This window comes from Salvelinus sp. IW2-2015, linkage group LG24 (assembly GCF_002910315.2).
Source record: "Salvelinus sp. IW2-2015 linkage group LG24, ASM291031v2, whole genome shotgun sequence".
Classification (NCBI taxonomy): domain Eukaryota; kingdom Metazoa; phylum Chordata; class Actinopteri; order Salmoniformes; family Salmonidae; genus Salvelinus; species Salvelinus sp. IW2-2015.
This window is the reverse complement of record NC_036864.1, coordinates 5268432-5287467: the sequence shown is the minus strand read 5'-3', so window position 1 is coordinate 5287467 and position 19036 is coordinate 5268432. Positions and strand designations below refer to the sequence as shown.

The 19036-nt window shown below is 42.9% G+C and overlaps 1 protein-coding gene and 1 pseudogene across 1 annotated transcript; both read right to left on the bottom strand.

Annotated features, from left to right (window-relative positions):
• Nucleotides 1-7094, bottom strand: part of LOC111951333 (ataxin-7-like protein 1) — a 29048-nt pseudogene extending 21954 nt beyond the window's left edge.
• A 1364-nt stretch (nucleotides 7095-8458) lies between these two features.
• LOC111951561 (synaptophysin-like protein 1) lies at nucleotides 8459-18540 on the bottom strand. Its single transcript, XM_023969732.2, has 3 exons — nucleotides 17956-18540; nucleotides 10190-10381; nucleotides 8459-9950 (listed from the first exon to the last, which is right to left on the bottom strand). The coding sequence occupies exons 1-3, from the start codon at nucleotides 18025-18027 to the stop codon at nucleotides 9810-9812; spliced, it is 405 nt and encodes a 134-aa protein (XP_023825500.1). The 5' UTR covers nucleotides 18028-18540; the 3' UTR covers nucleotides 8459-9809.
• Nucleotides 18541-19036: the final 496 nt, after the last annotated feature.

Genomic DNA, 19036 nt, shown 5'->3' with positions numbered 1-19036 from the left:
ACGCGCTCTCGCACACCCACATGTCACACGTGCTCTCGCACGCACACACCTCATTAAATGCTTATTGTAGATCTACTACTCATGCAGACTTTGCACTAAACTTTGTGTGGAAAGCCTGTGAACTGTGCAGTGGGGATACAATAACGCATTATATCACTGTCAGCAAATAAAACTCTTCACGATTATTCATTTTGCAATCAACATCTTTGTTCTGCCCTGGCAATTTCCTAAATAGACTTGGCCCCGGCACCACGGCCATCCTGCCAACTGTCCCCAGCCAATTACTGTCTGACAGGCTGTATCACCCACTCCACAGAATCTGACTCGTTGGTCACAGTTTAGTGACTGACAGTGTGAGGAGCCAATACGATGACAGTGTGTGGGAATGACAGGGAGATTGCCTGACCCTGCCAATGAGTGCTGAAATACCAACAGCTCGTTAGAACAGTACGGATGAATGAGCACACAGATTAAGCAGGCGTCAAGGCCTCTGTGTGTGTGTGTGTATACGCCAGGCGGCAGTCGTGTGTGTGCGTATGTTCCAGGTGTGTGTGAGCGTGTAACTGCGTCCGGCAGGCAGGTGTGTGTGCAGGTGAGTAAATAGGCAAGGTAAAGCAGTGGGGCAGCTGTATTGGGAGCTAGGACCAAAGTCCACCTCATTCAGGTATGTAGTAGTAGTAGTAGTAGCAGTAGTTACACAGCAGCCCATCCAGATTCACACACAGATTGGTTACTTACAACTGTAGTTTAGCGTACATCTAACAATGCASCCAAGTCTATGTCTTGTGCTTCTCCCCTTCCAAGGTACAAGTTACCACCTTTCATTTTTTTATTTAACCTTTATTTAACTAGGCAAGTCAGTTAAGAACAAATTSTTATTTACAATGACGGCCTACCAAAAGGCAAAAGGCCTCCTGCGGGGACAGGGATWAAAATAAATAAATACAATATAAATATAGGACAAAACACACATCACAACAAGAGAGACAACRCAACACTACATAAAGAGAGACCTAAGACAACAACATAGCAAGGCAAGGCACCYAACATAGATCTAGGGTCAAAATACCCTATCCTAACCTTAAAAACATGATTAAGTGGTTTTAAAACTATCTGACCCTGTATCAGTGGTTAGTGTTTATCAGTGGTTAGGGGCAACGACTACCTACTCCCTCAAGCCCGTTGCCATGACATTGCCAAGCGAGCGAAACGGTGGCTAGCGTGAGAGCCCTGTGAGGCTAGCAACCACAGGAAGTAGGAAGCTCAGCGCCAGCTTCTCAGAGCTCAGCTGGGTTTGTTTACATCCGCACCGCCAGCGCTAGAGGAAGACACCCACCACAGAGAGAGAGAGACAAAGAGARAGGAGAGGAGAGAGAGAGKAGAGAGAGAGACAAAGAGAGAGGAGAGAGAGAGTGAAGAGCCAAACCCTTCTGCAACAGCCAATACATTTCATAACGTGACACACACAACGCAGCACAAATTAACACTACACCACACACACACAATCACTGCAGCTGCTCCAACACAACACACAACAACTGCCCACACTGGAACCAAAGCAAGCACACAAGCAACTAACTGCCTCGCCAACACACTGCACTGCAGTGAGTGCCAGCCCACACATCAAAGTCAGGAAACGAAACTAAGCTGAGAGGACAGAGCCGCCAAGGAGCTCAATTAATCCAGGACCATAAGGGCAGTCACCAGACAACAACACACACACACACACACTATGAATAACAATCTAGCACACAGACATTCTCAGAATGACACACACCCCACCTCTGAATAACACACAAAAGCTTTTCCGTTAAACTGCTTAAATCAGCCTCCGCCGCCAGCTACAGATGTGTCTGACTCCTGCAGCCTGGCTGGCAGAAATAGTATTTCTCCATACACACACACACACACTAGAGCTGGAGGAGCATAGCTGAAAGGCATTGACCCTTGAGCAGACCTGACCTCCTCAGAGCCTGTCAGTGAGCAGCTGTTGTGAGAGGAAGCTTTCCTGTTTCCCCTAACCACAGATCTAAGGTCAGATTTACATGCGTTATAACCATTTAAGTGGTTAGGAAAAAGTCTAGGTCCTGTCTGAGAGGACTGCAGCTGGGCGCAGCAACCTGCAGGGGGCAGGAGAGAGCACTCAAGGGGGCGTGCGTGTGTGTGCATATGCATGTGTGTTTTGCCTGTCTCTTGGCACAGACAGACTCCTCGCTCTAGGACATGTGCAGCCAGCCAGCAGCAGATGTAAGCGCGCTCCGCTCACTGGGGATCAACGAGAACGTAAGCAAACGGACCGACAAGAGCTGGTTTTCAATTATTTATTATTTTAACTTTAACTCTGCATTGYTGGAAAAGGACCCGTAAGTAACCATTTCACTGTTAGTCTACACCTGTTGTCTATGAAGCATGTGACAAATAAAATGTGATTTGGATTTGGTCCAGCACTGACCAATGTTGGGGGGCTCTTACTGTGATGGGCTAGAGTTAGGGTTCTTACTGTAGTGTGTTTGGGTAGTGGGTAGTGTGTAGCGGTTAGCGTTCTTACCGTAGTGCGTGAGGATGCCCTGGGGTTTGACCACTTGGTTGCAGACATTGCAGACRACGAGACAGAAATCCTCCTGGTTGGGAAACTGGCCAAACACGTGCATCTCTGCAGGAGACAGAGACGGGAACAGGGACAGGGGTGAGCTAGGCGAAGGATCAGAAAGCTGCACTGACATTGATCTAAGGGCAGCKTGTTGTTTCCCCCCATGGTTAATGTTTGGGGGGGTTGAGCTGATCCAATCAAAATGTATCTTCCTACTTCCAAACAGGCAACTCACTGAGATGTTACTCATCACGATGTGGACTCTGCATCCCGGGGGGATKGGCAGGTTAGCGTTTCTCGYCGTGAATCTTGCTCTGGAGRCAGCTCTGCAGASTGCCACAAAGTCATCAAATCCCATTTTAAACTTAACCCTAACCTTACCCACAATGCATACAACTAACTAACGGGAAATCGCTCAGTGCTGCCTCCAGGACAAAACTCATGAYGATAAACATCAACCTGTGAGAAAACTGAGGATTGGGTTCGTCTTCGCCTTGACCTGTCGACTGGAATAGATACGAGGCCAGTCATGCTTGGCGGGCATCTAACTGAGGCGGTACTCATGCTGTCCCGGACCGTCAGGAGATCTTTGGCTGCGTCCCAATTCTCCACAAGTGTACACTTTGGGGAGAAGGGTGGAGAAGGAGAATGCAGCCTCAGAGCCAGTCAAGGGCTCATGGAAGTGAGGACTGAAGCATCACTCTGGCTATAACACTAAACATACAATAATGCCTGCTGATCGATTGTATATCTTTGTATTTTAAGGATGTGTGCGACTGTCCTTGTCCACCGGCGTATCAGTGTTTTGTTACTTGTCATGTTCTGTGTTTCGTGTGGACCCCAGGAAGAGTAGCTGCTGCTTCTGCAAAAACTAAATGGGRATCAACATAAACGAATCAAATCGAGTGGATCTGGTCCAGATAGTTGATTAGACATAATGGTTAAAGGTTAGGATCGGTGGAGGGTTATTCTGATGCTAGATCAGTGGTTAAGGGCAACCCCTACACTGTGTGGAGCATCAGACCACTCAGGTAGACCAGCCGCTCTGCTCCTATGAAAATAGCCCATCTTTTGTTTTACCAGGGAAGACATCTTTTTCAAATGTGCCTGCACAATACAACACATTTATATACAGAATACACACACACACATATTTTAATGTGTGTATATATATACATTAAAATACAAAAACACAGTCATTGGAAGTACAGGTAAAACATCACAAATCACTTAGAAAAACAGTTACATCCCTCCACAAATAAATCCCTGATCAATACTCTAAACTGTACCAGAACATCAAAATGAAATGGATTTTATCCAGCAATACGGTACATTAAAMCCAAAAGCAGATTTACCTAGCTCGGTGGAGATCCTAGGAACCTCAAGAGTTAACCAATCCTGTGAACAGGTTAGGCAACTCGGGTGTYTATACGTCAACAGCAAAGTTAGATAAGATGGAAGTTTATGAAGTAGGGCCTTGTAAACAAAAAGGGAGTCATGTAGAAATCTACGGGTCTTTAGTGAAGTCCAGCTGCCTTTCGATACAGGATGCAGTGATGAGTACCAAAAGTGTCACCTGTAACAAAACGAAGGGCATTGCGGTAGATGGCGTCCAAAGGTTTAACAGTAGTAGCAGCTGCACAGGGCACAGACAGATTTTTCACCTGGCTCGGGGATTCGAACCAGCGACCTTTCGGTTACTGGCCCAACACTTTTAATTTCTAGGCTACCTGCCGCCCTATTTATTAACAATTAACAATGAAAATGCTTTGTATGTACAAGTAATTATCCATGTGACATTGTTAAATACAAGGATGACATTGGAAATGGTTTAATTKAATAAAACAACCAACTTTTTAAAAGTAGTGTTTATGACGTACACCCCATTAAAAAAAAGACACCTGTAGCCGTCTATGACGGTAGMCTACACACGTTTCACGCTTRTTGATTTTGTCGGCCAATCAAAGCTGCTCTACAGTCAGAGTAGCAAGTGAAGTGAGATAATCAATGCAAAATGGAATTACAATGACAGAATTAAAAGTTAGCTAAATGAGAAGRAGTGGGCTACAACAAACAACCAAGAGGTAGGCTGTTGTTCAATCTGAATCATGGTGTTGCCATGTATTTACAAGGACGAGGAGTGCAGTAACTGTAGCCTCAGTTAGCTAGTTACCTAGCTGGCTAATTTAGCTAGCTAGCTTAGCTATCTTCTGTACATCGATATGATGCAGTCAAAACAAGCACAGTCATGGCATGAGGAATAAGCAGCAGCTAACTGTTACAAGATTGTCTAACACGCACGGGCCAGCGTGGCTACTTTTTAGTCTCTCTCGCAGTCTCTCTCTCAGACACACACACATACACACACATACACAGGTCCTTCCTCCTACTAAAAACATAAGTTCAAAAATAAAAATAAAAAAAAACATGTATTCCGACTATCCAGATATCCGAGAGAAAAAAATCCTGATATTATTCTAATAGTGAAATTATTTCAAATGTCCATCCCTAAACCAGAAACAACGAGTATAGTACTTATAAAAGCAGCATTTTTTTTTTCTTCATCTGTCTCTGCCAAGACAAATGAGAACAGTGTGTAGCTTACTCCCGCGCTCGCCTGCCAAAACGACAGAAACTGCCAAAACACTGCTGCTAAAACAATCTGTCTTTCGTGAATGAGCGCTACCCAGGCAGAGAGAGAAACACACTGTCTGTCAGACACCCGCTGAGAAAATAGTTTAAAGCGGGGAWAACATTTTTCTATATATTTGTGCATTGTCAAGTCTCACTTATCCTCTAAACAACATTGTCAGATAATKAATTGAATTATAGACTGCATCAGCTGTTGACCTATGTGGTGGAGAGAAGGCATAAAGCTGAGTTTACCATATAACAATGGGCATAATCGCTGTCTGGCACTAATCTCAGAGATGATTAGGTCATTGGACTGTAATGACATCACTCAGTCATCTTCAGCGCCAGTTAGCTATTACTGTCTGCTTGACACATGGTGTGACCTCATCGGCTGATGGTGTGACTGTGTGTGTGTGTGTGTCTCTCACAACCTGCCTGACTCTTGGCCGGGGAACAAAAACACTGGGAGACTCCATTCTGACTGAGTGAGTGGATCTCCTTACCTTATCCATTAGGGGGTCCAGGGCAAACACAACTGGCCTTAGATCAGTGTCTAAAGGGCAAGTCAATCTTACTCTGTCTCAGTGTGTTGGCCTGGGATCAGCAGTCAGAACATATTGGTGATTCCAGTCTAGCTGGGACTGAGAGAGGCTGCTTTGGCACTCACAGTCTGACTGAACTGAAGACAGGGGAGTTAGTACTGAAGTGTACTGCACTTGAGTGTGGCTCCTGTCTGTCACTCTGGGTGGCCCACCAACCTMTAGTTATCAAATCCCCTCATTTGTACAGTGTAGGTGGAGCCAATAACCTGTAGGGTACAAACTCTAGGTAAGCAGGAAGGGAACATACTCATGCACRCGTGACATTTCTTGCTTGACCAATATCATGCCACTAGATATCAATTCATTTGTAATGAACAAACGCGTACATTCATGATCATACATAAAACACATGTTATCTTCATAATAAACAGTTTTAGGAAATATGTATTCTGCGATCATCGCTTAGCTTAGARGTTGACAGGCTGTGCCTTGTTGTTTGGCCGTGGTGTTAAAATATGCAAGAACATTGGCAAGAATACTGGAGTGACAACTGGAGCATCATCAGTCCACACGAACAAGAACAAGGCTCAGGTGACAGTCACTACAGCACGTTCTGATCAACTTTACCTTCTTTACTGAGTTTAGTTCCGTCCCAGTTGTTGTACAGCTCTTTCAAGCGGTTTTCGACGAGTGAGTCTGTATTTGAATAATATAAGAAAATAAGGTTCATATTAGAGTTAATGTACGAGAGGTTAGTTGGTGGTTGAAAAAAAAACACAAATCTCCCGCACGCCACGCTGAAACGTGTCATTACGTTCAGCTAGATAAATAGCTGGCTCGCAGCTGTAACGTTAACTGACAAGGTGCCTTGATAAATCAAGCAAACTGTCACCAACAAGCAACGAAAGTTATCCTGGCCAGACAGCAGTAAACTAACCCATGTACATCACGAACATATTGAGAATGCATCAGAGAAATGAATACAGAGCATTCGTAAACATGAGAGTTGTATCGATTTGTTATGCATTTGGTAACTAACTTAATATTTGGTTGTTATCTTCCAGTTTTGACAGATGCATGGAGGACACGGCTGGCTAACTCAATCTCAGTTCAACAACACTGTTCGCACGTGCCATTTTTATAGAAATKGATGACATAATTGACGTGCACTTACTGTCAGAATAGTGTAATTTTGCTGCGCTGATAAAAGTTGACCAAGGTTTGCACAGGAACGTATCCGGATTTGGTAGTTGGCGATCCAATGTCGCCATTGCACTTCCTTCTTGTTGCTTGCTTTTTTCCTCTCCTTCGCAGTAAGCTAAACGAGACTAGCGGAGCAACCTGACGTCATTTTCGTAATGTTCCGTCTTCGCTCGGCCTCTGGCGGTAAGGAGTTGAAAGGTTGCAAAGGGGTGTGTGCGCCTCTGAAGTTCATAAGTTCAAACGTTTGTTTTTCTGATACATAAATGACACGTGTGTTGTTTTTTCTCAAATTGCATTTCACCCATTGTTTATTTGCTGAAATATATTCCGATGTCTTACATATTCAATATGTTTTAGTTAATGTTTCAGTAACAGTGGGATATTTTAGGCTGGCAATAGCCAAAGTACAGCACACTTGACCAATATATGAGCAATAGTACAGTATAATACAGTACAACAACATTCGTTATGCAGTCGTTATGAAGCAGCAATATCCTATTCGGTCAATAATACTTTTACTACAGACAAGAATATTGGACACTTTTGCACTACACAAAGAAAATACCCTTTGCTGCCCATACACATTATTATATMAAATATCACTTTTGCTGATCACAAATTTGCCATAGGAATCATATACATTGTTACAAGAGCTCTTCAGCGCCATGGAGCAACAACAAAATATGACTCAGCATTGACCTCTTGTGGTTGGAATTGGAAATAGCGTCTCCACGAAATGATGGACAGACAGACAGCCTACGACATAGGCTCATTGGTATGGCGATGTCGATGTTTGTGAAAATATCCATACAGTCAGTACCCATACAACATTCAACAAGTGATTGTTGGAGAAATGTATGGAAAAATGTGTGGATGAGTGGTAAAACCWGTGTTATAGCTACAGACTGTGTTATAACATTAGTTATAGATCAGTGAAAGTCGGCGGGTGTGGAACAGGAACCAAAGCCAACAGGGCTCCATGCCTTCTGCACGTGTCAGTGTGGACTACCACAGACCACATGACTGCGCATGTAACAGTGGTTCTCTAGCTGCAGGACATCACTGGGAGGWAAACTTGAGCCATGTTCCAATAGGCTACTATAATATYGCATMATTTCATCCTTCCGTGAAGTAATTGTYGCCCTCAAAGACAGCCTGGTAGGTCTAAGCAATGATCACATAGATTTAAATGATCCAGTCATGTCAGATGAGCACTTTAAGGAAGAGAGGAATGGTGCATTAAAGATGTCAGTGATCAGTTCAGATACACTGGAGCAGCTTCACCAGATAATATCCTGTTTGTTCTCCAGACAAACAGTAAACAGTGAGGTCACAGGACAGACCATAAAACAAAAGCTGCATTATGTCTTCAGGAGTCTTTGGGTCAGAAATCTCCTGCAACCTCCCCAGTATGGCTTGTAAATTAAGTAAATATTACCAGAGAGAGAGACCATTCTACTTCTATACAAAAAAAAAAGGAAACACAGAATGTAGGAAATGCATTTGGTTTTTATTCAAATAGAAAGAAGAYATTCATAATTTGCATGTTGTGGAAAGGACAGCTCCGTCTCTCTCCACAACAGGGCAGATACATACAACTCCTCCATAAAGCTCAAGTTGGTCTGATGATTACAAGAGGAAGACAGAGGCATAACCAGTATACCAGACATTACAAACACACACACACTCAGCGTTGGCCTTCCATACACAGGCACTTCAAGTTACTACACTTTTATTAGATCAAAGGTAATAACAGAAAATAGATCAGAAATGCAAAGGTAATGACAGGAAATAATAATTGATTAAGCAATCATAAAAAAACAGGRGATTTCAAAACATAAAGCCAGCACATGCACAGACAGTGCACARTTTCTTAGTGGCTGTGGTTCAACAAACAACATAATACAAAGTACAAAAAACATGGCGGACTAAAGAACATAWTCAAAAAATCWGTCTTCGCAACAGAAGATGACATTGAAAGATACAAGATTGGAAAGTTCTACTTAATTTCAAGTGAAACAAACATTCAAATGTTTTTTATTTAAGAAAGCATATGGCCAGCGGTACATTCAGAGACACATGCATCCTTGTGTAAACGGTGTGAAATGGCTAGCTAGTTAGTGGTAGTAGAGTAGTAGAGTTAGTAGAGTTTCAACTGGTGACGTCACTCGCTCTGAGACCTTGAAGTAGTTGTGGAGCGATGGATAATGATGCTTCGTGGGAGGCAGTTGTTGATGTGTTCAGAGGGTCCCTGGTTCGAGCCCAGGTTGGGGCAAGGAGAGGGACGAAAGCAAGACTGCCACACTTGGCAAAAAGAGGCAAGTGAGGACAGGTCAGGATTCAGGACAGGTCAGGATTCTGGCCTCTTCTAGGCCATGAGGTGAAAGGACACATTGTTTAAGAATCTGAATCATCCCAGGTTAGGGTTTGGTAGAAATGCCCAGAACAAAGACAATGTAGTTGYAGGTCAAAGTGCACAAATGCTGTCAATGAGTCTGTACCASAGCTTAGGAGAACGTACCAGGTTTACTGGTAAGAGAAGGCACCGGTTTAGAAGTTAGAGAAGGCACGAGGAGAGAAAGCATTAGCATGCTAAGGCACAGAAAGGATTGGCCCAATATTGGGACAGGTATTGAAGGCACAGATATATTTGACAAAGCATAGATATTGATAATTAAGGCACAGTAAAAATATGGCCGTTTCCACCCAGACAATCAGCAGGCAAGATAAAGCTGCCTATTACCATACAACGTCGAGTGTGTCTATCCAATCCTCTCAGATCTACAGGAGTACTTAGGGTGTGTCGGGGCTATTTTGGGCATTGGAAGTGGAGTAGASTATTAGATAGCAGCAGGGACTTGTTGTCCACGCCCGGCCCCAGCCCCGTGCTGGGCAGTGTACTTCTGAGAGTGGCAGCGGGTCTCCTTGTACACAATCCAGGCRTTGCCAGCCCACACGATCARATTCAGGTACCCAAACACCTAGAGGAGATAGGCAGAGATTGCTTTGGTCAGAGTGAGACCATGTGGTCAAACAGAAGTGAGCATGGCAAACACAGTATTTCTGTTGGATGTGCAGAAAAACGAAAGGAAAATGTTACATTTCATCTCTTTTTTTGTCTATGTAAGTATCATKTAATTCAAGTGAATGTGAACTTGATACATTCTGACTAACAAGTATCATCTATAAGAAGATAAGAAAAAACGGTTGAGTTACTCACCACCGAGACATTGAGGGTGCGCATGTTGGCGAAGTCAGTGACCTCGCAGGCCACGTCGCTCTCYTTGCAGAGTGCCAGTGTGGAGGTGATGCCCGCTGTCCCGGTGGCATCCTTCACGTTCTGCAGCCCCTTGGCCCATGCTGAGGAACACACTAGCCACAGGAAGGCAATCGCTGCCGTCAGACCAAAATCCTGGGGGGAGAGAGGGAAGAGGGAACCGAAGTCATCATCRCTTACTTTGTCCCCGTTGGAACCACTTTGCTTCAACATGGTTTAAAATGGATAAGGAAGCACATTCAATTGTAGCCTGATCCCTGATCTGTTTGTGATGTCTTGCTTGGCGTGACAATGACAAAAGGAGACATCAAGACAGAATAAACAGTTGTAGGACCACGCCGAATAAATTGTTCACATCCTACTGGAAGATGTGCATGAATAACTCAAGAAATTGGCTTAAATCACGTAGGCCTATTTATTTCATGTGTTTTTTGGACGGGGATGACATACAGCAAAAACATACATCTCAGAACACTGAGAAATGATGTGTTGCACCAAGAATTGAACTTATAGTACATTTCCTTCTGCCAGTCCCTGGCAGAGATACATATAACAATGGAAAACATTTTATGCAAACAGGCAACAATAAACTCAGCAAAAAAAGAAACGTCCTCTCACTGTCAACTGCGTTTATTTCAGCAAACTTAACGTGTAAATATTTGTATGAACGTAACAAGATTCAACAACTGAGAAATAAACTGCAGTTCCTCAGACATGTGGACTAACAGAAATGGAATAATGTGTCCCTGAACAAACGTGGGGTCATAATCAAAGAGTAACATCAGTATCTTGGTGGGCATCTCCTCCTCATGGACGCACCAGATTTGCCCAGTGCTTGCCTGTAATGTTACCCCACTCCTCCACCAAGGCACCTGCAAGTTCCTGACATTCTGGGGAAATGGCCCAAGCCCTCACCCTCAGATCCAACAGGTCCCAGACGGCTCAATGGGATTGAGATCTGGTCTCCTTCACCTGGCCATGGCACAGAAAACCACTGAGCATTCCTGTCTTGCAGGAAATCACCACCACAAAATGGCAGTATGGCCTGTGCATTTCATGCTGGAGGTCATGTCAGGATGAGCCTGCAGGAAGGGTCACATGAGGGAGGAGGATGTCTTCCCTGTAACGCCACAGCCGTTTGAGACCGCCTGCCAATGACAACAAGCTCAAGTCCGATGATCTGTGACACACCCGCCCCAACCTGGGAGGTGTCTGGAGGACCTGCCTTACAAAGGCCTACAATCCCGTCAGTCCAGCCTGCTCGCAGCTATTCGGACAGTCTGCACTGTATGGAGGTTTGTGCTTCCTGTGTGGTGTAAACTCGGGCATTTTGTTGCCATCCTGTTACCTGTCCGCAGGTGTGAATGTCTCGGATTACCGATCCCTGTCAGTGTTTGTACACGTTGGTCTGCCACTGCGAGGACGATCAGCTGTTCCTTCCTGTCTCCCTGTAGCGCTGTCTTAGCGTCTCACAGTCACGACCCAATGTGCGAATTTTATTGTCCCTGGCCACTTCGCAGTCCTCAGTCTCCTTGCAGCATGCCTAAGCACAATTTCACACAGTGAGACAGCGACCCCTGGCATCTTTCCTTTTGGTGTTTTGCGTGTCGTGTAGAAAGTTTCTTTAGTGTCCTAAGTTTCCATAACAGTAGACCTACCGTCTGTAACTGTTAGTATCTTAACGACCCGCTTCCACTGGTGCTGTTCATAATTGTATTATGGTTCATGAACAAGCATGGGAAACAAGTGTTTAACCCTTTACAATGAAATCTTTGTGAAGTTATGTTGGATTTTTACGAATTAATGTTTGAAAGACCAGGTCCTGAAAAGGGAGTTTACATACATCACGACATTAAAAAAAACAGAGTCAGGCCATACAGACACATTCTTATTGCTGTCAATGGGAGACTTCTGCTATTCAAAACTATTAGCAGTATATATCAGGACAAATTACCATGTCGAGTCAACAAATCTAAGAAACAAGCGTTTTCTGATACACTAGAAAAATGGACAGCTAATATTTGCGTTTAACCTAAACTAGAACCAGGGGTTGAACCGGTCAAGAACAGAACCCAAAATGGTAAAAGAATGACATTTTCAATGAACAGAACGCAAACGAGAACGAAAGTCATCTAATACTGTCCAACAGAACTTTATTTAATAAAAGCATGGGAACCAGTTAGTAATAATGTTCTGGGCATTTTTTTCATTCACAAAAAACGCTAACAAGTCCTATGCAACCCTCATGAAAATCCTCACTCTGCCCACTCCAGAAATTCAGTTTCTGCCTCCTGCCTGCCAGCTGAAAATCCTTGCCCAGTTTGTGTGTGGTGTGTGTGAGTGTGAGTGTGTTTTGGTGGTTTTTGTGTTTGTGTGTGTGTTGTGTGTTGTGTGTGTAATGGGTGTGTCGTGTGGTGTGTGTGTGGTGGTGTGTGTCGAGGCTAACTGCCCCTTCCCTCCCTCCAAAGCAATAGTCCACTGTAGCTTCTGACGTTACACGCTTGTTCAAAATTTAGGATACTATAGTTTATCACGTTCACCATTGGATTTATAAACAACAATAAAAAGTAAGACTGTTCTTGTGCCGCTCTCTACACAAACTTTTGTCTAAACTCTCGAAAACTCTAGTCGGCTATACTCTAGTTCCAACATTACGCTTAAGCTCTGGTCCAAAGTTAGTTAAGCCAACTCTCTGAAGTTCAAAGACATTCAAAGTCCCTTCATAGATGTCAGTCCTCCTAGGTATAATTCTGTGGGCCTAATTCAGATTATACATGTCATAACAACTTTATGGCCAGCGCTCTTCTCACACGCAAAGTTTCAGTCGCATATCACACCCTACACTACACTTGTCTGTCCAATGCATGTACATATTGTAGCTTGCCTGCTTCATAGCAAGCTGCTCTATCCATTGGTGAAGTCATTTAATGTCAAGCTAAATATAAAAAATATATATTTCAGAGGTTTAAAAAGGAACGGGGAAAAAACGATACAAACCCTAACTTTTTTGGGTGTTCGAACCGGTTCAGAACTTTATTTTGCTGGTTGGAACAGTGGAACGGAATGAAAAAAATGATGGTTCTGTTCAGAACGAAACGATTGGGGAAATAATTTTTGTTTCAAYCCCTGCTTAGAATGTAAACTCTCATCAAAGAGAACTACACCCTTGAACGCTATGTCTACCTGAACCTAACAGAAAGYCAAAGGACAGTCTGTGCTCAAGTCAGATCCAGCACCCTCCCTCTGGCTATAGAGGTGGGTAGATCTAACAGATTGCCTGAAGAAAAGAGAGCTTGCCTAATGTGTGATCTTGGGGAAATCTAAAACAAAATCCACGTTGCGTTTTATTGCCCTCTGTATATTAATCTCAGATGTTCTTTGATGATCTCAGACATTCTTTTTTTTGGTAACATTTTTGGTGATAACCGTGAAGTATTCTGGTTACGGGACAAGCAGAGGCYTAAATTTGGTTTCAGACARGATGTGAGATTGCAAAGTTTGTTCACAATGCCTAGAGGAGAAGGAGAAATGTACTGTTTGTGTAGTGTGGCGAGATGGTAGCTGTACTTGCCATGATTATTGTATGCRTATAATTTGTGAAATATTCTTTTGTTTTGAGTACAAGGAAAATGTACTCTTGTTTAGTAGTGTCTTATCCATGTGCTGGGCAACAGTAGGCGTTCTATACAATAAATAACATCAATTCAAAATCAATCCAAAATCAAATCATATTCATTTCAATCACCATATGAGAATCTCAATTCTAGTTTTGTCCCTTTACTTTCCCAGTACTCACAAACATAGGCCGAAGTCAGCAGTCCTGACACGTGCATGTACCCAGTAGCAAGCAACGCCACTATAGGTACAAACAGATGATGGCCAGCCCACAAAGAACTGGGCCGAGGAGCGAGCTCCCACCAGTGGGTGACGGCACCGATGCGTTTACACAGAGTGTGTTGCCCTCCACTAGCCCAACCAGGTTAACCTGGCGGACACAAAACAGTTTACACTCAGTTGTCATCGTATACATATATAACAAGAGTATTTCTGTAAGAGATCAGTGTCACACTAAATATACTGAACAAAAATATAAACGCAACATGCAGCAATTTCAAAGATTTTACTGAGTTACAGTTCATAAGGAAATCAGTCAATTTAAATAAATTCATTAGGCCCTAATCTATGGATTTCACATGACTGAGAATACAGATATACATCTGTTGGTCACATACCTTTGAAAAAAGGTAGGAGCGTGGATCAGAAAACCAGTCAGTATCTGGTGTGACTACCATTTGCCTCAAGCAGCGCAACACATCTCCTTTGCAGGCTGTTGATTATGGAATGTTGTCCCAATATCCAGCGAAGTTGCTGGATATTGGCGGAAACTGGAACGCGCTGTCGTACACTTCGATTCAGAGCATCCCAAACATGCTCAATGGGTGACATGTCTGGTGAGTATGCAGGCCATGGAAGAACTGGGACATTTTCAGCTTGTGTACAGATGCTTGCGACATGGGGTGATGGCGGCGGATGAATGGCATGACAATGGGCCTCAGGGTCTTGTCACGGTATCTCTGTGCATTCAAATTGCCATCGATAAAATGCAATTTTGTTCATTGTCYGTAGCTTATGCCTGCCCATACAATAACCCCACCGCCACCATGGGGCACTCTGTTCACAATGTTGACATCAGCAAACCGCTCGCCMATACAACGCCATGCACGTGGTCTGCGGTTGTGAGGCCGGTTGGAAGCACAGCCAAATTCTATAAAACGACGTTGGAGACGGCTTATGKTAGAGAAATGAACATTCAATTCTCTGGCAACAGCTCTGGTGGACATTCCTGCAGTCAGTATRCTAATTGCACGCTCCCTCAAAACTTGAGGCATCTATGGCATTTTGTTGTGTGACAAAACTGCACATTTTAGAGTGGCCTTTTAYTGTCCKTGGCACAAGGTGCACCTGTGTAATTATCATTATATTTAATCAGCTTCTTGATATGCAACACCTGTCAGGAGGATGGATTATCTTGGAAAAGGATAAATGCTCACTAACAAGGATGTAAACAAATTTGTGCACAACATTTTAGAGAAATAATATTTTTGTGCATATGGAACATTTCTGGGATCTTTTATATTTCAGGTCATAAAACATGGGACCAATACTCCCCCCATGTTGCATTTATAYTTGTGTTCAGTGTACTTATACCCAGGGGATATAGAATGACAATAACAAGAGGATAGAATGGAGACTTTATATTGTCAACATTTCAGCTGCTAATCTTCCTGATTGACAATTAAAAAGTATGCACTGTGTCATCTAGTTTAACCTGATACATCTTCACTGTACAGGTCACTTCCTGTTTGTGTCATACTACACCTGGAATAAACCCCAGTCCTTACACTGCACACGAAAACACTCATTCGGATTAATGGAGGAAATAATCAGTTGGGGTCAAGTTGTTTCCTCCACCATGAACATCCTTCTACAGATGATATCTATACAACTTCTTTCACAGTTCCAGCAGGATATCTGATAACACATCAAGGCATTTCAAATATTTCAAAAAGGGGTCTTTTTGTGCAGTTGGGTCTAATAGTTGTATGGGGTATCAACCACAGTAACACACAGAGAGAGGACTGACTGACACCCACCTGAAGGGATAGCTAAAAGTAGCATTCAGTGTCTCGTTCCTTCCTTCACTGCAGAAGAGTGACACGATATTCCTGCCAGAATAACCCCCACAGCTCCCAAACGCAAAGATGGCTGTCAGCTGTTTAAAACAGAGAAAGAAAGAGAGATTGAGAGAGAGAGAGATATCATGTAAACTGTTTTAACTGAGCAGGGAGAAGGGAGAAACATTGCTTACATTGGACATACTGTAAGATACTGTAGTAGACCAGCTCAGGGTGGTGTTTTGATAAATGGAATGAAAGAATTGAAGAGACTGCATGCAGCATCACACCCAACAGCAAGCTTGCCAAGAGAAAGAAGGATCTAACGGTCTACATAAAGATCTGTTATTGATCCTCTTTTCATGCTCTCGCTCTCTCTAGATGTAGGCTATTAGATCAGTGTCTAGGGGGAACTCAATCCTACTTTGTGACTGTGCCTCCATTTTGCTTCCAGAGAGGCCCTTCTTTCTCACCCTTCTCCAGATGTTTTCATTTCACAGTGTGGCAACTTCCTGTTGGCTGACTACCTCATTGTAGCAACTTGTGCCATTTCACAGCAATTAACATCTAGTGAGCACTGCAAATGCACAGACAGAGACAACAGTCTGCTATGGTCAGATGACTTGGGTGACTGGGGTGTTGCTGCCTGTCTGGTTGCTGCCTGTCTTGCCTGCAGCCTGTATCTTGAAGGATTTGCACAGTGAGAGAGAGAGRGAGAGAGAGAGAGAGAGAGAGAGAGAGAGAGAACAGCTGAATTGTTAACCAAATTTCCTCCTGCATAGCTACACAGGATTCCTTTGACCGAGTTATGCAGGCAAGTCGGTTAAACTTGATTAATGAATTCTCTCCAAAAGCATGGATTCTCAGGACAACATGGTTTCAAAAGTGGAAGGAATGTGACCCTGGCCTGAAAACTGTATCCCACCACTTCAGTTCTGATTAACTCTCTAAAAGTCGAAGCCCATTACTACTATAGCCCATAGAAACGCATTGATAACACATGACAAAAACAGACGGTCAAAAAATGTATCATAAGGAATAAGGTTTTGAAGTATCTGTCCTTTATCTAGGAGATACAGCCTAAGAAAGCACAGGAAATATGTGTTTTTTGGACACACATTTAAYCCCAAAACGACATCCATAATTCCATTCATTTTTTAAACTGGTACAGGGTTTGGAGGTTCAGACATCACATGTGAGAAGACCGATTTTCGGAATGTCTCATGGTCTCACAAACACAGGTGTAGCTCGGCCACCTCCCACCGCAGATGGGGAAGGCCGACATAGGGGGATGCAGTGGATTGAGACGGAGCCCAGATATCTCTASCTTAAATGGACAGATTTTGATGAGGATTTCTTTAAATTATGTTACTTAGATTGAATCAGTAGGGTGCGTCAATATGCACTTAAGGATTTTTAAATTCTGCAAAACCTGTCAGCTTGATTGGGTGCAATTGTAATTTCATTTTTCTTCTAGGTGTCAGATTATGTCAGGGGCACAGAGCTTTCTGACCCCAGAACTGCATGTTCCCTTCAAGATAATAATTCTATATGCTGGGTAACATTTAAGTTAATTATTAATGAGACATGAATTAATGTATAACACCTCTTGCCTTTCATTTGAAAGGCAGGAACAGGGTTTTGCACAGGGACATTTCAAAGCCATGCCAGTACAAACTGATCCAGCTCCTAGCCCGCCACTGTAACAGACTTTGCTGAAATGGAGAGTTGAATGAATCATACTGTAGGCTATGATTATTTTGTCATTGCAGAATCAGGAGAAAAGAGACTGACCAAATAAAACAAAACTGTGACACATTCGTTTAYGAATAACTGATGAAAGCTTGTGTGGGTTGCTCCAACATGCAATAGGATTGAAATGCAAAARAAAAAGCATGATATACAGTACATGTCTTTTCTATTTGATTTTAATCAGGCCACAGCCCCGAACTAGAGTGAAAAATCCCTCGGCTATTAGWACTGTTGAGCTGCAGATTTTCTCCRGTCGGATTCTGGACAGTGTAGCCTACTTACCCATTCTACAAATTTGATGAATCCCAGCGGTTCCTTGAGAGGCGCCAAGTTCAGTCGAAACCCTGTTATCATCTCCCCCGACTCCCCACCTATCTAAATATTATCTGAAAGAAAATTAAGTATATCTTGCTAGAAWGTAACAAAACAAGTTYCAATAAGTTTGACAGAATGACGTGGTACTGCGCRCAATGGCTTTGTGCGCTCCGTTTTGGTGATGCCTGTCCCTCCTACGCAAATACCGGAGGCTACAATAAAAACAAATGATGAAAAACGGTCAAAGTCTGCCTTTATAGATACATTTTTACTCTCTCGGTAGATAGTTGCAACTTGAATCGACTAGGATTAGGTCGATTTAAAAAATCCTAAATTGGCTAAACAACTGATAGACTAATGRTGGAAAGTAACGGTTCTCTCAACTGCGCGTCTCGAATTTCTTAACCCAAAGAACACTGTGTAAGCCTGCAGATGTCTGTCTTGTATTCGCACTAAGCTGCAAAACCTTCGGTCTCTGTTTGGAAAAATCTTTCGGTCTCTTGTTGCAAGTTTCTGCTACTCTAGTCATATGACCTGAAAGYAAATCACGGCCGTCATTGTAAATAAGAATTTGTTCTTAACTGACTTGCCTTGTTAAATAATTTTTTTTTTTTTTTACATTTAAAATATTTAAAATTTTACTAACATATGGATGACTCTCATTCACATTCCATTCACCAGTTCAATGTAATATCGATAGGTTTAGGCACTACACAAATTTCCCATACCCATCATGGGTGGCTACAACCTAGCCTATGAATGAAAGTTTACAACGTACAGTTGAAGTCGGAAGTTTACCTTAGCCAATACATTTTAAACTCAGTTTTTCACATATCCTTGATTTAATCAAGTAAAAATTGCCTGTCTTAGGTACAGTTAAGGATCACCACTTTATTTTAAGGATGTGAAATGTCAGATATAGTAGAGAGAATGATTTATTTCAGATTTTGATTCTTTCATCAAATTCCCAGTGGGTCAGAAGTTACATACACTCAATTAGATTTGGTAGCATTGCCTTTAAATTTGTTTAACTTGGGTCAAACGTTTC